This window comes from Suricata suricatta, chromosome 3, assembly GCF_006229205.1.
Source record: "Suricata suricatta isolate VVHF042 chromosome 3, meerkat_22Aug2017_6uvM2_HiC, whole genome shotgun sequence".
Taxonomy (NCBI): domain Eukaryota; kingdom Metazoa; phylum Chordata; class Mammalia; order Carnivora; family Herpestidae; genus Suricata; species Suricata suricatta.
Window position 1 is genome coordinate 67,249,697 of NC_043702.1, and position 21,782 is coordinate 67,271,478.

At 42.2% G+C, this 21,782-nt stretch overlaps 1 protein-coding gene across 2 annotated transcripts in view; it reads left to right on the top strand.

The window, feature by feature from the left end:
- Positions 1-8: 8 nt before the first annotated feature.
- DPP4 (dipeptidyl peptidase 4) overlaps positions 9-21,782 on the top strand; it is a 78,070-nt gene continuing 56,296 nt past the window's right edge. For both annotated transcript variants that reach the window (XM_029934484.1, XM_029934486.1), the window contains exons 1-2: positions 9-136; positions 661-748. In XM_029934484.1, the coding sequence (XP_029790344.1) occupies positions 131-136; positions 661-748 (94 nt within the window). In that variant the 5' untranslated portion in view covers positions 9-130. The remainder of the gene's footprint in view (positions 137-660; positions 749-21,782) is intronic.

Here is a 21,782-nt window from a genome sequence, read left to right on the forward strand (position 1 = left end):
GGGGCCGAAACTTGGGAGCGCCGAGTGAGTCCGCGCGGCGAGCAGCGGAGCGGGACGCGCGTCTCGGCCGCTGGCCCGACTTCTGCCTGCGCTCCCGCTCCGAACGCTCCGTCCCGGGCACGCGCCGACGATGAAGGTGAGTGAGGAGCGCCTTTCCCTAACCCCGGGGTCGGGTTGTAGGGGCTTCTCCACCAGACTCTCCCCAAACGGAGCCCGAGGCTCGCGGAACGGGACGGGGGGGCTCCAGCTCGGCGGAAGCGCCGGGGCCACCCTCCGACAGGTGAGGGGACCTCCCAGAGCTCCCGCCTGGCGCTCGGCCCCCTCGGGGTTTCTTCTAGAACGAGGCGCCAAGCCTTGGAGGACGCGGAGAGCCACCGGTAAAACTCACACCCTCACCTGGCTTCTCCCTCACTTGGCTTCTAACGTGCGGGAGGCGTAGAGAAGCAAACGCTAGTGTGCTCAGAGGCCAAAAGTTCAAGGGCTACCGCTCTTGGCAACCTCCGCACTCCAAACCCTCCCAGCCCACTGTGCCCCCTTTCCAATGCACGCCCATTGGCAAACCCCGCTGCCTAGGGTGCAGCGCGGGCACCGACCCTCTACCTCTACCACTCTGGGGCCACACGGCTCGCTCTAACTGGACACGAATTGACTGGCTTGCAGACACCGTGGAAGGTGCTCCTGGGACTGCTGGGGCTTGCGGCGCTCGTCACCATCATCACCGTGCCCGCGGTTCTACTGAGCAGAGGCAGTAAGTTCAACACATTTGAAAGAAATAAGACCGTTGGAGACCAGGATTGGGTTCTGTCTTCCCACACTGAAAACTAAGAATCTTGCTGGGGGCTTGGGCCAGTGCACCAGGTTGTAGCTGAGGGGTCCCTGGTGGTGGCTAGATGCCCTGCCAGGGTCTCCAGGGTTCAGGCTTCCAGAGCCTTCCAGCTGACACATTTTATGTATCATGAACACATACTTCTTGAAATTAAGGAGAAGCCTTAGAATTTCTTTTTATTACATTCAAATTTAAAGGTTTAATATGATTGAATTAAAAAAATAAAAGCCTTCCTAGTTGTGATCTTCAAAGGAGAAGATGCTGTTTTTAAAGGTCCCAAATGGTTGTAAGGTTGTCATAAAAGGAGGAGAAAAAAGCAGACGAAGAAAAGTCCCAAAATATAGTTTTGAGAAAGAGTGCATGGGGAATCCTTCCAGGCTGATGGAAATTCATTAATTGGAGAGTTGAGATGGAGGGAAATAACTGTGTGGCCCACTTACAGAAGTATGTCAGAGTAAATCATAAAACTGGTGTACATGGTAATATTCAGAAGGGATGGGATCAGTGATGCTTGCTGGATTCTTTCATTGAAAGTCACCTTCACTTCTTTTAGCTTTCCTGACCTAGTTCAGCTCTGGCTCCTAATATAAAACATTCGTATAATGGAATACACCATTGGGTATTGGGTGCAAACAAGTGAGAGCAACTAGTTTGGGTCTCTTCTGGCCTGCCTTTCTTTTTAAGTAAATATTTACTTTTAGTATTAAACATTCTAGTCAGTCAACTGAAGCATTCTCTCTAGATGCTCTAATCAGGAAATGTGCAGACAATGCTCACGTACTGAGGGGTCTTCTCAAGATTTCAAGGAGACAGCTCAGAATTAGTTTATGAGGCTATCCAGCAAGGACTATGTTTGCCTGGAATTTCAGGGCGGGGGCAGAGGTCCCAAAGGTTAAGTAACTGAGTCATTGATAATGACTTTTAGTTAAAGCATTGGTTACCACCGTTTTTAGATAATTAAATGGCAGACATCAGTTCACTTATATTTGACTCTTGTTTTCATAAAGTGATACTTTGTGTGTTTAAACAACCAGTCACATAAAGCCTTAGAAGGAAAGAATGGGTCATCCATATTCACGTGGCTTACGTTATGTCCCAGGACTGTGCTACTTGCTGCAAATACAAGGATTAAAAATTTTAAAGATCTCTGACCTCAAGAAATTTATAGATAGTGAGAAACAAATATGTAAGAAATCAAAGTAACCTGGATAGCTCATTTTTCTTCAGAATATCACTGAAGCACATCACAGCAACACTGGAAGAATGGGTATAAGGCTGTAACTATCAGAACTTTCCTTAAGGAAACTTGGAAGGAATAGCCAACTTTGACGAAGCCACTTGAAATGGGCAGTGAGATGGCCTAGAAGACTAGGTCAGGCAAGTGCCTAGGGGTTGATCAGGTTCACTACAGGTACTTTGTCTTGCCTGGTGGGGCATGCAGACTGGAGAGGAGCTGTCTTGCCATTTCCTCTCTTCCCTACATGAAATCTGGACAGATATTTCAAGAACATTCTTTTGAGGGGGACTTCTCCAGAGACTCATGTGTCTCCATCTAAGTATTATGATTTAGTAAGATAATTTAGAGAGGCTTGAGCAATGCAAACTTGCCTGTGGATTAGATTATTTTAACGTTTTATTTATTTTTGAGAGAGACAGTGTGTGAGCAGGGGAGGGTTAGAGAGAGAGGGAGACACTGAATCTGAAGACAGGCCCTAGGCTCTGAGCTAGCTGTCAGCACAGAGCCTGACATGGGGCTCGAACCCACGAACTACAAGATCATGACCTGAGCTGAAGCCAGATGCTCAACTGACTAAGCCACCCAGGTGCCCCTTTCCTGTGGATTAGAAGGATTACTTCTCAGAAAGTCTTCTCACAAGAAGTTTCTTCTGTGGGAATGCTTGAATGGTTTCTGGGGATAAGGTTTTCCAGGAAACATAAATGCCTTAGGAGTCAGTACAGAGACACAAGAGTACCTCCTGTAACTGGATTATAAAAGAACTCCTAGCAGAGGAGGAGAGTGGAAAGCAGCAAAAGGGGTTCGATTTTAACCGTAGGTGATGAAGAACTCCAGGAGAATTGTGAGCATGCCTAGACTGTTGGGCAGTTCAGTGGAAACATGGGTGGAGTGGGGCAAGGCTAGAGGGGAAGCAGGGAAGTGTCCCAGAAGACTGATGGTGCAGAGCAGAATCTGGAGGCTGTGAACAATTAGACTTTGGTAATTGATTAAACATACAGGGAAGAGGAGGGTGGCTAAGGATGCCTCTTGAGCAGCTGGGTGGATATGTGGTGTCATGGGTGCTTTGTTTACACTTACACACTCAAGTTCTCATATTTCTTAATTGGCATGTATATATATTTGAAGAGGAAAGGGAAATCATCTTGTTTCAACTCCTACTTTAAAGTAAGGGGCAGAGATGAAAGCTGAGGAATGTGGCATTTTCACTAAGTCAATATCATTCCTGGGCTGTGTTACCATGAAGGGCAGCATCAGTCATCACCCAAGAAATGTTCTCCATATTGTCCATCTAGGTTTAAAGTTAGAAAGAAAGAAAGAACTGGGAAGAAAAAAGGGATAGGAGGTGGAAGAGAGAAAGATAAGTGGAAATGAAGGAAGGAAAGAAGAGAGGGATGGGAAGAAGATTTTGATTGAAAAATTAAGTCCCAGATCACATGGAAAGCTAAGAAATAAACAATCAAAAGAAAGGAAGAAATGAGCAAACCCAAGTTCATTCCCTGAGAGGCTGGTTTAAGAGAAGGTTAAGTGTTTCCATATGAAACTCTGACTTTATCAGAACCAAGCACACCCAGAAGAAAGAGAGTCACAGAGAGGCATGAGTGTAATACTACTATATTGTTTTAAGAATAAAAACTCGCTGAGGTCAGGGATTATGCATTTGATCTTGCAAAATTAAAAGTTTACCTCCTTCTGTATGTGTTATAAAGGATTGTATTTTATTTTAAACCCTTTAGATATCCTATTATAGAAGGATATTACATTTAAACATTCAGTTTCCCAGAGAATCCTCAGTAAAATATTTAAATATACTTATAATGAAAGTATAGAAATCCTCATGTCTTAGTGGTAATAAAATCTCTGAGTCAATATTGGTGAGCTCTTTATTTCCCCTTTCACATTACATTATAGGCTGGGCTTTTGAAATATTTATCTAATAGTTTTATTATTGAGTTTGCTATTTGTCAAATAGTTTTATTATTGAGTTTTGTTATGAGGGAGAAACATACCTGTTCTTCTCTTGTTATTTTCACTGCTTTAGCAGTAAATTTCCTCAGTATCTTCTTTCAGTGCCTAGGAAATCCGACTGTTCACCCATCCATCAGTAGTAAAAGGAAACCCAAATGTGAAGGAGACAGGAATACTCAAAGAAAAGATAGTATCTATGAAGTTTGCCTGAGGAAGTCCAGGATCGATTCCAGGTTTAAAAGCACATAAATGAGGCTGAATGAAAGCTTTGTATATTTCAGGGGACAGTTTCTAAACAGGGAGCTCTGTAAAAGCTCAGGTTGACTCCAGCTAGCTCAGTTAACTATTGTCAACCTTTGTCAAATGCTCATGAGGTCAGTGGGTTGGTCTTTTTCAGGCCGGCTATTGTGGCTCCTTAGCCACAGTATGTGCCTTAAATTTCTCTCTTATACATCTTGCCTCTCATCCCACAGGGGATCAGAGACAAAAAGGCAAGACTGTTTGCCCAGTTCATGGCTAGAGGAAAACAACGTAAAATGACTGATTAGAGCTAGAACAGTGTACTTAACAAAGTGCTGCTGCCCATGGGAGATGTGGCTATAAATACATGCAGGACCACCATGCTTATGGAAGAGAAGGTATGCAAACATGTAATAGTGGCTAACGTGTTCACTCTGTGCCAGGTATTGGGCTGAGGGCTATCAATATGCTTTCATTTGATCCATAGGACCACCCTTTGAGAGACTATTATCATCTCCATTTTTACAGAAATGTAAATTTTACTTTGAGAAGGCACTACATTATTACTACATAATGAATTACTCCAATACTTAAAACAACAAACACTTGTTATGTCACAATTTCTGTGGGTCAGGAACTTGGCAGTGGCTTAGCTGAGAGGTTCTGGCTCCTGGTCCTTTAAGAGATTTTAATCAAGATGGCATCTGAAAGCTTGACTGGGACTGGTGAATCTACTTCTAAGCTCTCTCATGTGGCTATTGGCTAAGTACAACCCAGTTCCCCATGATGTGGGCCTTTCCATGGCATGACAGGGTAGCTGAAGGATCCAAAAGAGCAGCCAAATAGGAAGTCACAGAGCCTTTTATGATTTTGCTTCAGAAGTGGTATTTCAGCACTTGGTATTGCTCACACAAACCAGCCTGATACAGCGTGAGAGGCATGACACAGGCATGAATACAAGCAGCAGAGATCCTTGGGGACCATCTTAGAAGCTGGCTGCCAAAGAAGTTAAGAAACTTGCTTAGAGTTCCACAGAGTTGAAGTTCAAACTCAGGCAATGTGACTCCAGAGCTAATGCTCTTAAACTCCAAATCATTCCGCTGGTTTTGATCAAGTATAAAATTAATGTGGCCATATTAGCATAAAGTTACAATTTCCCATGTATATGCCTATATTGTAATTTCATGGCTGCTAACCCCTGATGTCAGATGTTCTGAGGAAAAGCACCTGCTGCTGTTACCTCCATTCTTATATAAAGCTGTAGACAATGACATCCAGCTTGGGCTGGTATCCTACCCTGTGGACTGGTCTTATTAAGTGTCGTTAGTAGTAGTAGGTCCAGATTTGCTCTCTGCACTCAATTACACTTAGTTTTTTATGCATGTTATATTATCTTATTTGATCTTCCCAGAACAATCCATTAAGTACTAGAACTTGGAAATCCAAACCTTTTGACTTTTAGCCTTCCCTGAGTCTGCTGATTTCCATCCGTAGCTGTTTTAAAGAAATGCTTTGGTGGGAATTTTTGTAAGTGAATGATTAATCATTGCTTTATGGTTTGATACTGATTCCCTTTCATTGTTGTAAATCCATTATCTTGTAAATATTTTTACCTTTAGTCTTCATAGCTCCATTATGACTTCTAAAAAAGGGTGTGTCTCTCAATTTGAGGGTAAACTAAAACCACAAAATCAATTTCTGAGTTAGCTATTTTCTTTTGGCCATGTACTATATTTGCAGCTTTATACTTCAAAATTATAACTTCCTATGAAGTTTTTTAGATTCAATGATAAAGCATTTGCTTTAGTTACCTGTATACATTAAGCATACATTTCCTCATTATTCGGTTCACTGGGAAGCAAGTAGACCCATGAACTTGGGCTACATATTTCAGCATCGAAGGGCCAAGAAGCAAAGGTAATTCCAAGCAGAGCCAAATCCAGCAGGAACTTTGTTCTGGCCCCCTGAGGACTGTGGTGGCTCAGGATGTATAATGAAGGAAGAGTGGGCAGGAGGCGTATTAAGTGGGACTATCCCATTCTCCTTCCCTGACTTCACACTGGGTGCCTCCAGAACTGGTTGGGTGTCCCTTGCGGCCTTAACACTGTCTCTGTGGGGCTGAGACCTCTTCTTATTTTCCTCAGTTGTTGTAAGCTCCACCTGCTCAAGTTTAGGGTCACAAATTTCAGGAGTAGCTCTTATCCTTTTATTTATTCTTTTATTTTCAGACAGGAAACGTCTATGAGGTTTAAAATCAGAGCTGAGGTCTTGTGATGGCCAGATGTAGGATTTGTTAACTCACCAACACGTATTGAATGCTTATGCATTTCAGGTGTTATTGCAGGTATAGGGGATCTGGCCCTAAACAGTAGAGATGAGGATCCTGCTCTTGTGGACCTTTACTACCCATGGGGCAGGAAAGTAGTTGGCAAGCATGTGAGTAATCTCAGACTGTAATGGTGCTAGGAAAAAATTAAGTGTGATAGAGAAGATGGAGGGACACAGAAAAGGAGTTTCTTTTATTCCAAGCATGAATGTGGATGATCTTAATTCCATTTTAAAAATATGTCTCTGACTCCGGTGTAGATAATGGAGGTGAGTGGGGGGATTTGTGAGAGATGATGGCAGATTGGACAGCATGATAGTATTGGAGATTAAAAAAACCCAGAATGTACTTTGGAGGTAAAACAATGTATGGTAAAGAGCAAAGTGAAGAGTGAGGGAAGGAGCAGAGATAAAGATGACTCCTGGAATGGCTGTCTTTATAGTCAGAGTGGGGAACTTTCTCTTGCTCTCATGGCTCTATCTTTCCCACAAGAGCTAGTCAACAGTGGTTCCTCTGAACTAATTGTTTTGTCCTACTGCAGCCGCTCCAGGGATCAGGAGGCAGGACTCAGGAAGGCCTTCTACTGTGTGCACCTAGCACATACTTGTCAACAGATGGTAATTCTTCAATTCAGCAAATATTTATGGAACATCTGCTATAGGCCAGGCACTTTGTTACTCACTAGAGATATAAAAATGACATGGCCCTTGTCCTAAAACAATTCACAATATAAAAGGAAGCATAAACATTAACCATAATAACAAGGGCTAAGTGTCCTTCTAGTAAATGATCAAAGTGCTATAGATGCATGAAAGGGCAATGATAAATGCTGCCCAGGGAAGTCTACAGAAACCAACGAGGCATAACAGATTAATCATTAATGGGCCTAAATACAATCTTTCCAATACTGGAGCCATCAGACTGGCCCCCAGGGATATGATTCACCTACAAGTTGAGTCCTCCGTAGTTTATGGCACTTGATTCTGTATCAAACAGAATGTTTCTGGCTGCAAGTAACAGAGTACCCAACCAAAACTTGCTTAAACTATGGAGTGTTACTATTGTACTATTATTAGCATCTTCTATAACTGAATGTGTAGAAATAAGGCCGCTCTGGAGTCTGTTAATGCAGTGGTCTAACAACATCATAAGGGGCCTGGCGTCTTCCTGTCTTTTCAGCAATATGCTTCTCAGACTGTTGGCTTGTGTTCTCAAGTGTGTCCTCTCAGGGTCAAGCACATCATTTGCTCACACACCTATTTTGCAAGGGAGAAGACAATGCTGTTTTTCATTCATAGTCTGTTCTATCCAGGGGGAAAGCTTTTCCAAAAGTCCCTCAGCCCAGGGCGGACTTTCTCTTATGTCTCATTGGCCAGATTTGAGTCACTTGTTCATTTTAAACGAATCACTGGCTGGGGGGAATGAATGTTGTGTTCTGGATTTTCTTTGGCGCTAGAGTAATCGAGATTCACCTTTCGGGGACAAGGAGGAAACTCCTTCCTTAACACATGGCACGAGAAAGCTAATTACCTAAGTTGAACTGGGAATTCCAAAGAAGGAAATGGTGGGGAGCAGGGTGTCTATGTAGGCATAACACAGAGTTTATCACTGCTTTCTTTTTATTACATCGAAAGATTTAATTTGCTAACAAAAGAAAATAGATGTCAACTACTTTGACCAGCTCTGAACTCCAAAGAATCTGATCATATAGCTCCCTTTCCCCTCTTCTCATCTCTCTTAACCGCCTGAGTTTATTGCAAAGCAGGGTATTTCCATGCTGTATTTTCTATCCTGAATGCATGTTGACCCCAATTCTTGCTTTTATCTTGGAATCCAAAGTGATTAAGGGTGGGGAGGCATTGTTTGAAATATTTACGATACCAATCTGAAACAGTAGAGCGTGTCAGAAACCCCTGAAGAGAATTACTCTCAATTTTTCCTTTAAAAAGCCCATACAAATTGTCAGATTTTATTCAACTCACAATGTGAAAAAGTAGTAGAAACAGTTCACAGAAAATGAAAAAAGAAATTTTTTAAATTACATGGTAAATATTAGACCTGCAAAAGTTGACCCAGGAAGGTAGGATTTGAAATAACTAATGGCCATAGAAACAAAATACAATAAGTAAATAAAAGCAAATAAGATAACCTCACAGTGTCTGGATTTGATGATTCAGATCTTGTTAAAGCTCCAGAGTGGGGGGATGAATCTGTGTGGTCATGACTTTATGAAGATGAAAATGATTTGGCTGTACTGAAAAGCAAATCTAGAGCCCAGCATAAGTGGCTTCTTGGAAAGCCTGGAAATCCCCATGCTCCTCACCTGCTCCCTTGCCTACCTTCCTAGTAGACTCTGTACTGTGTCTCCTCTCTCCCAGCTCCTAACACCCCCCCCCCCCCCCCCCCCCCCCCCCCCCCCCCCCCCCCCCCCCCCCCCCCCCGCCTGTTCAAGGCTCATTCTTGGGCAACATCTGGGCCTCCCATTTTAATGAGTAAACAGAGGCCATCAGAAGAGACCGCCCTCCATTCCCCCCCCCACCCCGCCCCTCTGAGCAGTTACGTGCACTTGCCTCTTCCAGGGGCACTTGCCCCTCATGGCACCTGCCTGAGGCCAAATCCTCCTTTGGGCGCTGGTTTTACCCCTTTTTCTTGGCCTATAAATGAGGCTCCACTTATTTCTTCTGCCCTCTGCATCCTCATTTTCTCCTAATTGTGTTATAACCTCTCATATGAGAAGAGAAAGGAAAGGAAGGGAAGGGAAGGGGAGGGAAGAGAAAAATCTTTCTGGATGCCATGTCCCTGCCAATCACCTACCCCCACCCAGTCCCTTTCCCTTCTCTCTTTACCACAAAACTCCTCAAACAGCTTTGGGTTGTCTCTGTCTAGAGCTCCTCTCCCCAGACTGTCTTAAACATGCTGGAACAAGGCTTACCCTTACCCTGCCACTAACGCAGCTCCGTTCTCCTCAAGGTCCCTAACCTGTGTGCTGCTGAAGGCAGAGCCCAGTTCTCCATCTGTGTCTCACTGTCCTGTCAGTTGGTCATCCTTTTCCACCTCCCCCTGGGTTTCCACTCTTCTTCTGGTGTTCCTTCTACCTCACTACATGCCCCCTCCATGCTCCTTAGAAGTTTGTCTTCCTGTCTGACTTCTAACCCTGAACCAACCAGGGCTCCATCCTAGAACTCCCTCCCTCCCTCCTTCCCTTCCTCCCTCCCTGCCTGCCTGCCTTCCTTCCTTCCTTCCTTCCTCTAGAAGATTTCATATACGCCCATGGCTTTAAAAAACCATCTGTAACCTGACAAGGTCCCAATTGCCAGACCAGACCTTTCAGGAACTCTGTGTGCATATTATATATGAGCAGGCATCTCCATTTGGATGTTATTGGCATCTCAAAGCAACACTTCCCTGAGCTCTCTCTAAACCTGTTCCTCCCTTAGTGTACCTCATCTCAGCAGATAGCAATTCCATTTCTCCAGTTGCTGAGACCAAAATCCATGCAGTTTTTTACTTCCCAGACTCACTTCTATTCAACCCCCCGTTGGTTAGCAAATCCTCTCCCTTCTATCTTCATGTTCTTTCAGAATTTGACTGCATCTCATCACCTGCACTCCTAGCACCCTGGTCCAAGACGCCATCACCTTTCAACTGAATTTTTACAACAAAATCTCCCTATTTCTTCTTCTTTAACTTTTTTTTTTTTACAGTGAATGCTCATCACAACAGATAAGGTGACTGTGGTAAATAGAACTCTAAAATGATTCCTTAAATTTTCCCCTTCTCCCATATACTAGCCTCTGGGATAGATTACAGTGGATTTAATTCTGGCGATTAGGTTATGTTCTGTGGCACAGTCCACTTAAAGAAAGGGAGATTATCTAGGTGGACCTGACCTTATCACATGAGCCCTTTAAAAAACAAAAACAGTTTTCTGGCTGCTCACAGAAGGGGTAGTCGGAGGTTTGAGGCACAAAAAGGATTTTTCACACCATTGCTGATTTGGAGGGCCCATGTGACAAGAGAGTGAGAGGACTCTAGGAGGTGAGAGCAGTCCTTGGCTGGGAGCCAGCAAGAAACAGTGACATCCCTCCTACAACCGTGTAAAACTCAATTCTGCCAACAACCTGCATGATCTTGGAAACCGCTTCCTCCCCTCCCTCTGAGAAAGCCTCCAGATGAGGGCTCAGCCTGGCTAATGCCTGGGTCTCTGCTTCCTGAGACCTTGGGCAGGGATTCCAGCCATGCCCTCCGCGGGAATTTGACCCACAGAACCCTTAGCTAATACACCGTTGTTGTATTAAGCCACTATGTTTGTGTCATTTGTTATGCACCAATAGAAAACTAATACAGTGACCATTTTTAAACAGAGGTCTGATTACATTCTCCTCTGCTCAGACCAGTCGGATGGCTCTTCATCTTTCAGAGTAAACACCAGAAATCCTGATGCCACAGAGCCTGTGTGACCTGAGCCTCACTGCCTCTCTGAGTTTCGCCCCTGCTCCCTCCTCTCGGCTTATGCACCTGTCCTGTCTCAGAGGTTTTGTACTTGCAGATCCTTTGGCCAGTATTCCTCTTCCCTGGGACTGTCTATTGCATATTCCTTCACCTCCTTTAGGTCTCTGCTAAAATGCCACCTTATCCTTGGGGCCTCCCCTCACCAAATTACTGAATACAGCACTCTCCCCAAACCTGACTCTCCTTTTCCCCTTCCTTGCTTTAATTTCTCCATAGCACCTATCACCACCTCACATATGGCATTATGTACTTACTATTTGTTCCTGTGTCCCCCTGTTTGAATGTAAGCTTCCTGGGAGTAAGAGCTTTTCATGTTTTTGCTCATTCTTATATCTCCAGTGCCCATAACATCAAGGAGCAACACGTTTGTATTAGTTTCTGAGGGCTGCTGTAACAAATAACCACAAACTGTGTGGCTTAAAACAACAGAAACTTATCATCTTATGGTTATGAAGTCTAGACATCTGAAAGCAAAGTGTCAGTAGGGCCATGCTCATTCTGAAGGCTCACAGGAAGAAGTCTTCCTTGCCTTTCTCCTGGCTTCTGGTGGTTATCGGCAGCCATTGGTGTTCCCTGGCTTGTAGCTGGATCGCTCTGATTTCTGCTTACATCTTCACATGGCCGCCATCTATCCATCTCCACGTGGTCCTCTCTGTCTTCCAGGTTAGCAATAGTATGTCTTCACATGACCTTCTTATAAGGACACCAGTCATTGGATTTAGGGCCTGCGCTCATCTAGTATGACCTCATTTCAACTAACTGCATCCGCAAAGACCCTATTTCCAAATAGTTACATCCTGAAGTTCCAGGTGAACATGATTTTAGGGGGACACTTTTCATCCCAGTACAGCCTGGAAAATATTCGGCAAATTGATGGAATCGTCTTGAAACTCATGCAAAAAACATTTTTGATTAACATTTTAATGTTGCTCTAATTCTGATTAAAATACTTACATTCATAAATATGGAGTTTAGCCATCTATTTGTAGAGTACAGTGCTAGCAGCTGTTTGACGAAGATAAAATAAACCCATCTTTGCAGCTTACTAATAGTCTAGTTAAGACAAGACTGTTCAGATTACATATTTAAATAATGGTATAAAATTACTTGATTAACTGGAAAAACATATGTTGCATAAAATAAAGACTGAAGACCATAAGGAGAGAGAAATGAGTGTCCTGTAAGTAGTAAGGGATAGATCCAGAGGCATGAGGAGGGACAAGGAGAAAACGAAGACCACCTGTGTGGATTGTTTATTTGAGATGTTGGCTAATAAATACAGGGAGAGAAATAAGTTTCAAGGCCAGGTAGATGTTTTTTATGATGGCTACAACCTGTGCATACGTAAGGACAGGGCAGAAGTAACCACTGAAAAGACACTGGAGATGTGAGGGAAAAGAGATGAAACAAAGTCCCTTAGGATAAAGAAGACACAGATTGGAGTCCCAGGGCAAGCTGACTTCTTCCTCCAAGTGCTGAGAGAAGGGTCTGCAGAGGAGTGGTCGGAGGGCATAGCACAGAAGTGGGAAGCATCGTGGCTCTGGAGGAAGTCCCTTACAGTGGCTTTTGCTATAAAGGAAGGATTTTGTCTTTCATTGGCTAAATTCATACTCTTTTGAAAACGAGTACTGCAGGATGTGATTTATTTAGGGTTGTGTTACGTTCTAAATCTAGGAAACATGAAGAGGAAAAGAAACTTGTCATTAGGTTCCTACTTTTCTGATCCTTTTTATGAGTTCAGGGAAAAGATGATGAGTCTTTGGATGCACCGGTGCAAGAATGCATGAGGGTGGTTCAAACCCCTTTCCAGGAAGTCATGAAGTTGCCACTTTTAGTAACAGTCCGGAGAGAAAATTCTGGAGTTTTCAGAAAGAATTGGCACCCCTTTGACTTTGGAGCACTAGAACAAATTATGTACTAATGCAACCTACCAACTTCTCAAGTCCAAATTATCTATCTAGATTTGATGCAAACATTGAAATTGAACACTTCCATAAAGTCTAATGTATCTATACAAATTCACAAAAACTGCCAGCAGCATCTACCATGTGCCACTGCCTCCCAAATACTTAGAGTGTTTAGAAGCGTGGTAATAACCACAGGCTTCAGAGCCATGTTGCCTAGTTCAAGTGTAGCTTCAGCACTTGGTAGCCATGGGACTCGAATCTGCTTACTATCTATACCTGTCTTCACCTCAATTTCCTTACCTGTAAAACTGAGATGAGAAGTGTACAATGCCTAGAATATCCCAGCACACTGAGAGAACTCTGTAAAGCATTTGTAGTTCTTATTCTTTACATATTTTTAACTCGTGTATTCTTTTAACAGTCCCAGAATTAGGTGCTATAATACTAACACTTGTCTCACAGAATGCTGGGAAGGGGAATTTTTGTGGCAGTTTTGTTTTCCAGTGATCATTTTTCCTTATATCCTGGAAGACAAACACTTATCACAGAGTGGCCTTGTTGATTATGCCCATAAATCTTTCTGGAAAGTTCTTCAATTCAGTATTAGAGCTTTCAGCCTCACCAAATGCTAAAGTTCTCCAGTGCCTTCCACTGATATCTCACTGCAACTGCTTTTGAGTATTTCTCACGAGAAACCAGCTCTTTGCTAAAATAGCTGCATGTTTCATGAGCCGGTGGGTCACTTATCCATATAATTCATACATTTCCACCTTTCAACTATTTGTTGTCACATTGAATTATACTAGTATAATGTCAGTCAACATCATGGGGCATAAAAAGCCTTTATTTATAGGGGCACCCGGGTGGTTCAGTTGGTTGAGCATCTGACTTTGGCTTAGGTCATGGTTTGTGGGTTTGAGCCCCACGTCAGGCTCTGTGCTGACAGCTCAGAGCCTGCAGCCTGTCTTTGAATCCTGTGTCTCTCTCTCCTTGGCCCATGTTCTGTCTTTCTCTTTCTCTCAAAAATAAACATTTAAGAAATTTTTTAAAAGTCTGTATTTATAAATATGAATTTTGGCTACTATTGTGCCAGTCTTATTTATTCCCAGAAGGGTCCTAACAAGGAGAGAGGAAGTGACTGCAATGAGAATGAATGAATGAATAAATGAATAAATAAAACACCTTCCATTTCAAAAAGGAATAAAGCAGCCCCAATGCCCTGTTTAGCGCAGGTTTCCTGTTTGTGCTTCCTGGGGTGAAGGCGGAGTGAGTAAACCCAGCACAAACTGGGTTTAGATCAGGAAGTCCTCTGGCCTTGCACTTGTTTTCCAGTGGCTGTAGATTCATTCATCTTGATCTGAATTTTGAGGCATGTATATTCTGCCTACTGTCTCTCTTCTGTGTATATATTGGAGTCTTCTGCTGATATTCTTATAGTTTCAAGGCAATTAGTTTCATTCTCGATATCTTGTCTTTCAATACTGATCTTGGAACAGCTTTATTTCTGTTTTTTGTTGCTTTCAATTCTGAGGAATGTCTACACAGTGTTGTCAAAGGAAAGCTAAGTCTGGCCACCTGTTTTTAATAAATAAAGTTTTATTGGAGCACAGCCACATCCATTTGTTTACATGTTGTCTGTGGGTGCTTTCAGGCTACAGGCAGACTCAAGTAGTTGCAACAAAGAGGCCTGACCCACAAAACCTGAAATATTTACCATCTGGCCCCTTAGGAGGTTGCCAACCCTAGGCCTAGATAATGGATTCTTAGAGCCTTAAAAGACCTTATTTTAAAGGTAAAATGTTAAAATACAGTGGCATGACAAATACAGAAATCGCACTCGGTGTTTCAACAGTGAGATTTAATACAAAAATTGGTTGCATAGATTAAAGAGCAAAAGAGAAATTCTGAAATAACCCAGAAACAGTAGCTGCAGGAATGTGCTGTCTTTAGGGGTTGGAAACAGGAAGAAGAAGGACACAGAAGAAGCCTCTGATGTGTGTAAGGCACCCGGCGACTTCTGGCACCACTGGGAGCCATGATGAGGCAGGTTTGGGCATTCCAAAGGTGCTAGAGGCTGGACCAGGTGCTGCTTCTGGGCACATGCTGAGAGGATCAACAAGAAAAAGGAATATTTCCTTCCTCCCTCCGACTGGCCAATCCACTAACTAGACCCATCTGGCCACGTATACTGTACTCCTGCTCCCACAGTCACTTGGAGTTCACTGTGCTGGCATTTGCACCCATGTTACTATGTTTGTATTGTCTGTACTGGGTTTGTATTCATTCAGCAAGTACTTAAAGACTGTCTATTATATGCCAGACACTGTTCTAGGGTGTGGTGATGTAATAGTAAACAAAACCAAACAAAACAAAATCCGTGCCCCTATGGGGTTAACACTCCATCAAATGAGACAGAGAGTAAACAAGTAAAACATACGATATGGTAGATGGTGTCACTGTGAAGGAAAATCAACGAATGAAGTGGATGGAGAATGCCGTGGAGGGGCGGGAGGTCAAGTCTCAAGTAAAGAGCTGTAGGAGGTGAAGAAGGAAGTCTTGGGGATATCCGAGGGCAAGAACTTCCCAGGCAGAGTGTACAGCAAATTCAAAGTCCTTGAGGTGGTGGTGGGCTGAATGTATCTAAAGAACAGCCAGGAGGCCAGTGCAGATAGGAGTGATATAGGGTTTGTGGGGGCAGGAGGAGGTAAAGCTGGAGTCATGACAGGCAGCCTCCTACCAAGTTGTTCTCTTTATCTGAAACTGTCGCTATTCTGGGAAATATGAATTGTGTCATTTGATCTTTCAGAGTAGATTTTTGAAAATACAGTGATTATATACCTAAAAACTTCCGTCATCTGACACTCTGATCTTACAGTAAATGCATGGAGGGTGCACTCCCAGCTTCTACAGGCTCCCGCTTAGTGGCCATGCGTTTATCTGAGCTCACTTGGTGTACCTGGGATGTTTCTCTCATGAGGTGAATCTGGCGATTGTGATGATAGTCTAATGCTTCCTGTGTTCAGTAATCAGAGAAACATCATGCTTCACAAATTCTCCAAGTCACCAAGTTCATTGTTTTCCCTCCCTGCGATAAACTGCTGACTCCCTCTGTGGATGTTAGGGATGGCATGAGGCATGTTGAAGGGAGAAAGTGATGTTCATTAGCACTTTGCAAATAATTAGATTGTGCTATCCTAGATATTTTCTCAACGTGTCGCTCTTATTCTGTCTTATTAGGATCATTGGGGATATGAAAATAATGAAACTTACTACTTTAACTAGTATTTTATTGTAGGTCAAGTCCGAATCTCTGCACCACTGCTAGGTAATTGAGAGGAAAGACTCCTCTATTAATGTTTGTGTCCTTGTTGCCTAGCATGTGCTTGAAACAAAACAACACAATAAATAGTGTAGCACACTATAAGCGACTCTTAAATATAGAGAACAAACTGAGGGTTGATGGGGGGCGGGTGTGAGAGGGAGGAATCCGTGATGGGCACTGAGGAGGGCACTTGTTGGGATGAGCCCTGGGTGTTGTATATAAGTGATGAATCATAGGAATCCACCTCCTGAAAACAAGAGCACACTGCACACACTGTATATTAGCTAACTTGACAGTAGATTATATATAATTCATATAGACACACACACAATAGTGTATCACATCTGGAAGGCTCCCTAAAGTCTAAATCCTAAGCTAAGCATTTTGCATACATTATCTCATTTAATCATAGCACCTCCCCATTAGCTATATAATGCTATATTCTTGTTTTACGATAGATTAAAAAGCTGAGGTTTTGAAAGATTCAGTAATCTTCCCAATGCCTCAGTGCAAGAATTGGACCTAGGCTGACATCCAAGCGCTCTGATTTCAAAGCCACCAGGGATCCCACACTTATTGGTATTTGTTGGATCTGTTCGGATGGGTGGTAGCCCGCATGTGCTACTGGGTAATGCAGGGTATGAAGGGCCTTCCAGTCAGCGTCTTCTGCTGCTGCTTCATGTTGCTTCCACTGTCCCCATGTCGGGGCTGCTATTTAGCTGTGGCAAATTCGAAAGTAACACTCATTTTATTTCCTTAGCATCAATACAAAATGTTAACTGATTACCAGATGGAACACAAGAACTCTATAACCAGATATCTTTTTCATGGGTTTTAACAACTTAATGAGTTTATGAGCCGTGAAGTTGCATTGCATTAGCCACTTATTTACCAAAACAGTTTGTCTTTGTCAAGTAGAAATATTCTATATCACAGTCTAATAGAGACAAAAAGTTAATTTTTCATGAATATAAAATATTCGAAATATTCTGTAATCATAAGGTAACAATTGATCAAGGAAAGACTGTTCCATGAAACTACAGTACTTCCTCACTTGGATCTTATCATTTTGGGAGTGCTTTTATTCCGAAACCATTTTGATTCTACTGCAAGACTTCATTAAGATACCATATACTTTTGATAAGGATTTATTATTAGATTGAATCACTTTATCACTATTCTATCATTTTTGACTGATAAGAATGACATTTTCATTTGGTTCAACCTAATAGCTGTTCTCACTAAGAAGGTAAAATCTAAAGTTGTTAACCTTTTTCTGATTTTTAAATTAAGGAAGACATGAATCTCAGAGTTTCTCTATAAGCTGATGGGTAACATATGATTAGCTGCTTTGCTTGGCTAGCACAGTGCTTTGAACTGATAAGTCAAGTGAACGGCATGTCCCAGGCCCACCAGGAAAACCACACAAGCAGCCAAAGAGCTTCATCTGTTGCCACAGCAGTGCCCTGTCAGTGAGCAAGTAGACAAGGGAAAAGAAACATGAGCGTGTCCTGTAAGCATTTGACAGAATAGGTTGTAACTTGGCAACAAACTATGAACTTGCTAAAGGTCAAAACTTGGACTTGGCACTCATGCCTTACAGAACTCGCTTATCTAGATGTTTCAAAAGTATCTTCCAATGTGCACTGCTTATCAAATGGCAAGGCAAAAAACAAGGAACATTTGTTGCTCTATTTGCTCCAATTTAGCAGTGCTGTTCTGGAACTGGGTAGCCAGGATATGGAAGGCAGCCTGTAGGGTCATGGTAAAGTGGCTAAGTGAGCCTAACATAAACCAAGGGCAGCCTGGCTCTTCACATATGTCCTTGGCCATAGCAGAAGTGTGGCATCAGTGTTGATATTTGGAACATCAGTAGCTGGATTAAAATCATACTGGGCCCATTATGAGCAGAAAGGAGACCAAACATGGTAGAAATGATGGATTTGGGAAATCTATGGCCTAATGAGAGAATGAGCTCAGCATTGTCTGAGACAGGAGAGAGGTAAGTGCTCAGTGAGACATGCATCATGAATGTGAAGAATAGCACTCTGGGAAGCAGGTGACGTCACATGGAATTTTGCCTCAATTATTTTAATATTCCAGATTTAAGTGTGTTATCCTAAAAAGCCAGGGCAAACACCATTATGTGAGATGAGATAACATTGTATGTAATCTGTTATAAATGCTCAGCTAATTCTCTTCTTACAAAATCGAGTCAGTGAAAGATGCTCTGTGTTGATAGGGATTTACCCAGGGGATACAGAAGTACTGATGCATAGGAGCACATGTACCCCAATATTCATAGCAGCATTTTCTGCACTAGCCAAATCATGGAAAGAGCATAAATGTCCATCAACTAATGAGTGGATCAAGAAGATGTGGTATATATATATACAATGGAGTACTATATGGCAATGAGGAAGAATGAAATATGGCCATTTGTAGCAAAGTGGATGGACCTTGAGGGTGTTATATTTTATGATATATATATTCAGACTGTATTAACAAAACTACCATAGATTGGGTAGCTTACAAATATTTATTTCTCATAGTTTTAGAGGCTGGCAAGTCCAAGGCAATGGCAGATTAAGTATCTGGTGTCCAGTGAGGGTCTGTTGCCTGTGTGGAAGTATGGTAGAAGGGGCAACAGAGCACTCTGGAGTCATTTTCATAAGGGCACTAATTGCATTCATGAGAGCTCTACTCCCATGATCTGATCGCCTCTCAAAAGCCCTATCTTCTAATACCATTACATTGGGGGTTAGGATTTCAACATATGAATTTTGGAAGACACAAATATTCAGTTTGCCATAATGTGTGTGTGTGTGTGTGTGTGTGTGTGTGTGTGTGTGTGTGTGTGTGTATTCTACATTAATAGGTCTACCTAGATATCAGTAGGTAATGTAGAACTGTGAATGTCTATAACCATGTATACCTGGAGTTGTACTAACTTTGGAATGTGTTTTGTGTCCATTTTAAATTAATAGCTATTGGTAGCAGGGTATATATCCTCAAAAGTATTTTTCAAATAGTACTTGCCTTCTAGCTGTTTGATGTATCAGAGAATGATAGGTTGAATACAATTGATATTTAGTGAATACATCTATAGGTTTGTGGTTTTATAGTCCAATAGGAGTTTCAAATATTTTCTGTAACACAAGGCTTTATTTCCTGTTTGAAAATTGGCATGTCCAAGCACTGATTTTATCCATTTGCTGTATCTCTTCTAATTTTCAGGGGTGAAAGGCAAGATGGAATTGAAAAAAAAAACAGTTAAAAAAATCTTTAACTTATTTAGCAAATGAGGCTTAAAAATATCAATAAAGTAATAAAGTGTAACTATTGAAGCTGAAAGTTTTGTATGCAGAAACAAGGTGATGTTATCAGATAAGATCCAGATAAATAAAATCTTAACATCTTTGAAAGAGCATTTCCTATAGGAGAATTACCTTTCCACAAATTGTAAAAAAAAATAACATGGGAAGCTGCTACTGGCTTTTCAGTCCCCAAAAGAGTAAGAACAGTTTTAGGAAAGTTATGATGGTGGCTGCTTTTGTGACTGTGCGTTTGCATGTATGTGGAAAGAACAGAATATGGAAAACTCTGTCATCAGTGGAGGCTCTGCGGTTGGGGAAGGAGCATTACATTGGGTTTATTAGGCTTATAGAATGATATCCTATGTGCGCCTACTATGGTATGGTACTGTGTTAGGTGCTAAGGTTGATGAAAAGCAAACAAAAATCCAAGGCCCTGTCTTCAACAAATACATGGCCTTGCTGAGTACACAACACTGGTAGGCATGGAAAAATAGTTATCAACAGAAGTTATTAAATGAGTAGTGTTGGGGCAAAGGTCAGAGGAGACAGCACTGAAATCTTGATGAGAGAGGAGGGCATTGGCAGGTGGAGGACTGTGACAGCCCAAGTTGGAAATATTGCAGGGAAGAGGCTCCGGACAAGGGGCAAAGGCAGAAAAGCCAAAGACAGTTTACTGGGTCCAGTAGACAAATCAGTGTGATGAGGTTACAGGCTTCATGCAAGGAGTGAGTGGAAATGACCCTGGAAAGTCTCATGCCAGATCATGGAGGTCACGAGTGCCAGGCTAAGGAGCTGGAATCTTCCCGTGGCAATGGGGAATCAGTGGAGGCTTTTGAAGAAAGAGTCTCCAGGATGAAGTAGATTTTGGAAAAACCATGCCAGAAGTGGTGTGGTGGAGGGATTGGACTGGGAGAAACTGAGGGCAGGATGCCTGGAAGAAAGACTTCATAGGGAGAGTCAACAAGGTTAATTGGATGCAGGTGATGGTAAGAGAGAGGGAGACATCAAAAATGATTTTCAGACTTTAAAGTGGGGTCTCCAGTAACAGAATCTAAAACCACATACACACAACCCCTAGCAAAAATTATTTTGGAAGGAAGACAATTATCTTAGACAAGGTAGGTCTGGGCTTAGTGTGGGACAAGTAACTAAGAAGCCCCAACACAGCACTGGGGTGGTGAGTTTGGAGTGTGGAAGACTAAGGTAATGAGTACAGGTGTTGTTATGTATTTAAATGGGAAATATACCTGAAGCCCAGGAAGTCGTGTTCTCTGGAGTCCTCTGGAAGGAGAGATGTGGAGAGAGAAGAACAAAAAGCTGAAGATTGAAGATCAGGGCATTTCTGCCTTCAAGGTCAACGAAAAGTAGAGTCAAGGAAGAGATGGAAAAACAATGGTCAGAGAGTGAGGAGGAGAAGTGAGGTATCACAGAATCCAAGGGAGGGTCTCATTAAAACCTCATTAAAAGGTGATGATAGAAACAAAGGTCACTGAATTGGGCAAACAGCCTGTCATAAAGGTCCATACAAGCAAGAGAGCTTGGAAGTGAACTGTGAGGCCTCAAAGAAAGACTGTCTGGCCTTGTGTTGTCTGCTGTGTGGCCACATGTAGCTACTGACCAGGAGTGTGCCTAGTCAGCTTGGGATATGCTGTAATCATAGACAACATACCAGGTTTCAAAGAAGTAGTGTAAAAACAAAGAATGTGGAAGATCTCATTAATAAAATTTCAATATTGATTACATGTTGAAATAATATTTTGAATATATTGGGCTAAATAAAATATGCTACCAAAATTATTTTCACCTTAAAAACCTTTATATATGGTTACTAGAAAATGTACTTACATTATATTTCCGTTGGATTTTGTGGATCCAGACCTTCATAGGGAAGCTCACTGATACAGGTACTAATATAGCTTGGGGAGATACACCACTCATATATGCTTTAATAGTTAAGTGCATTTTTGTGCCATCCCCCTGGCCTGAAATATTTCAGAATGTGTTTTGCATTTTGTGAGTGTATTCCTGTATTTTGTGACCAGTGTATACAACAGGAATCCATTTGTTTATTTTATCCAAAACTTAGGTTATTCCATCTTACTGAACATTTGGCTCCTTTTTTCAACCAAC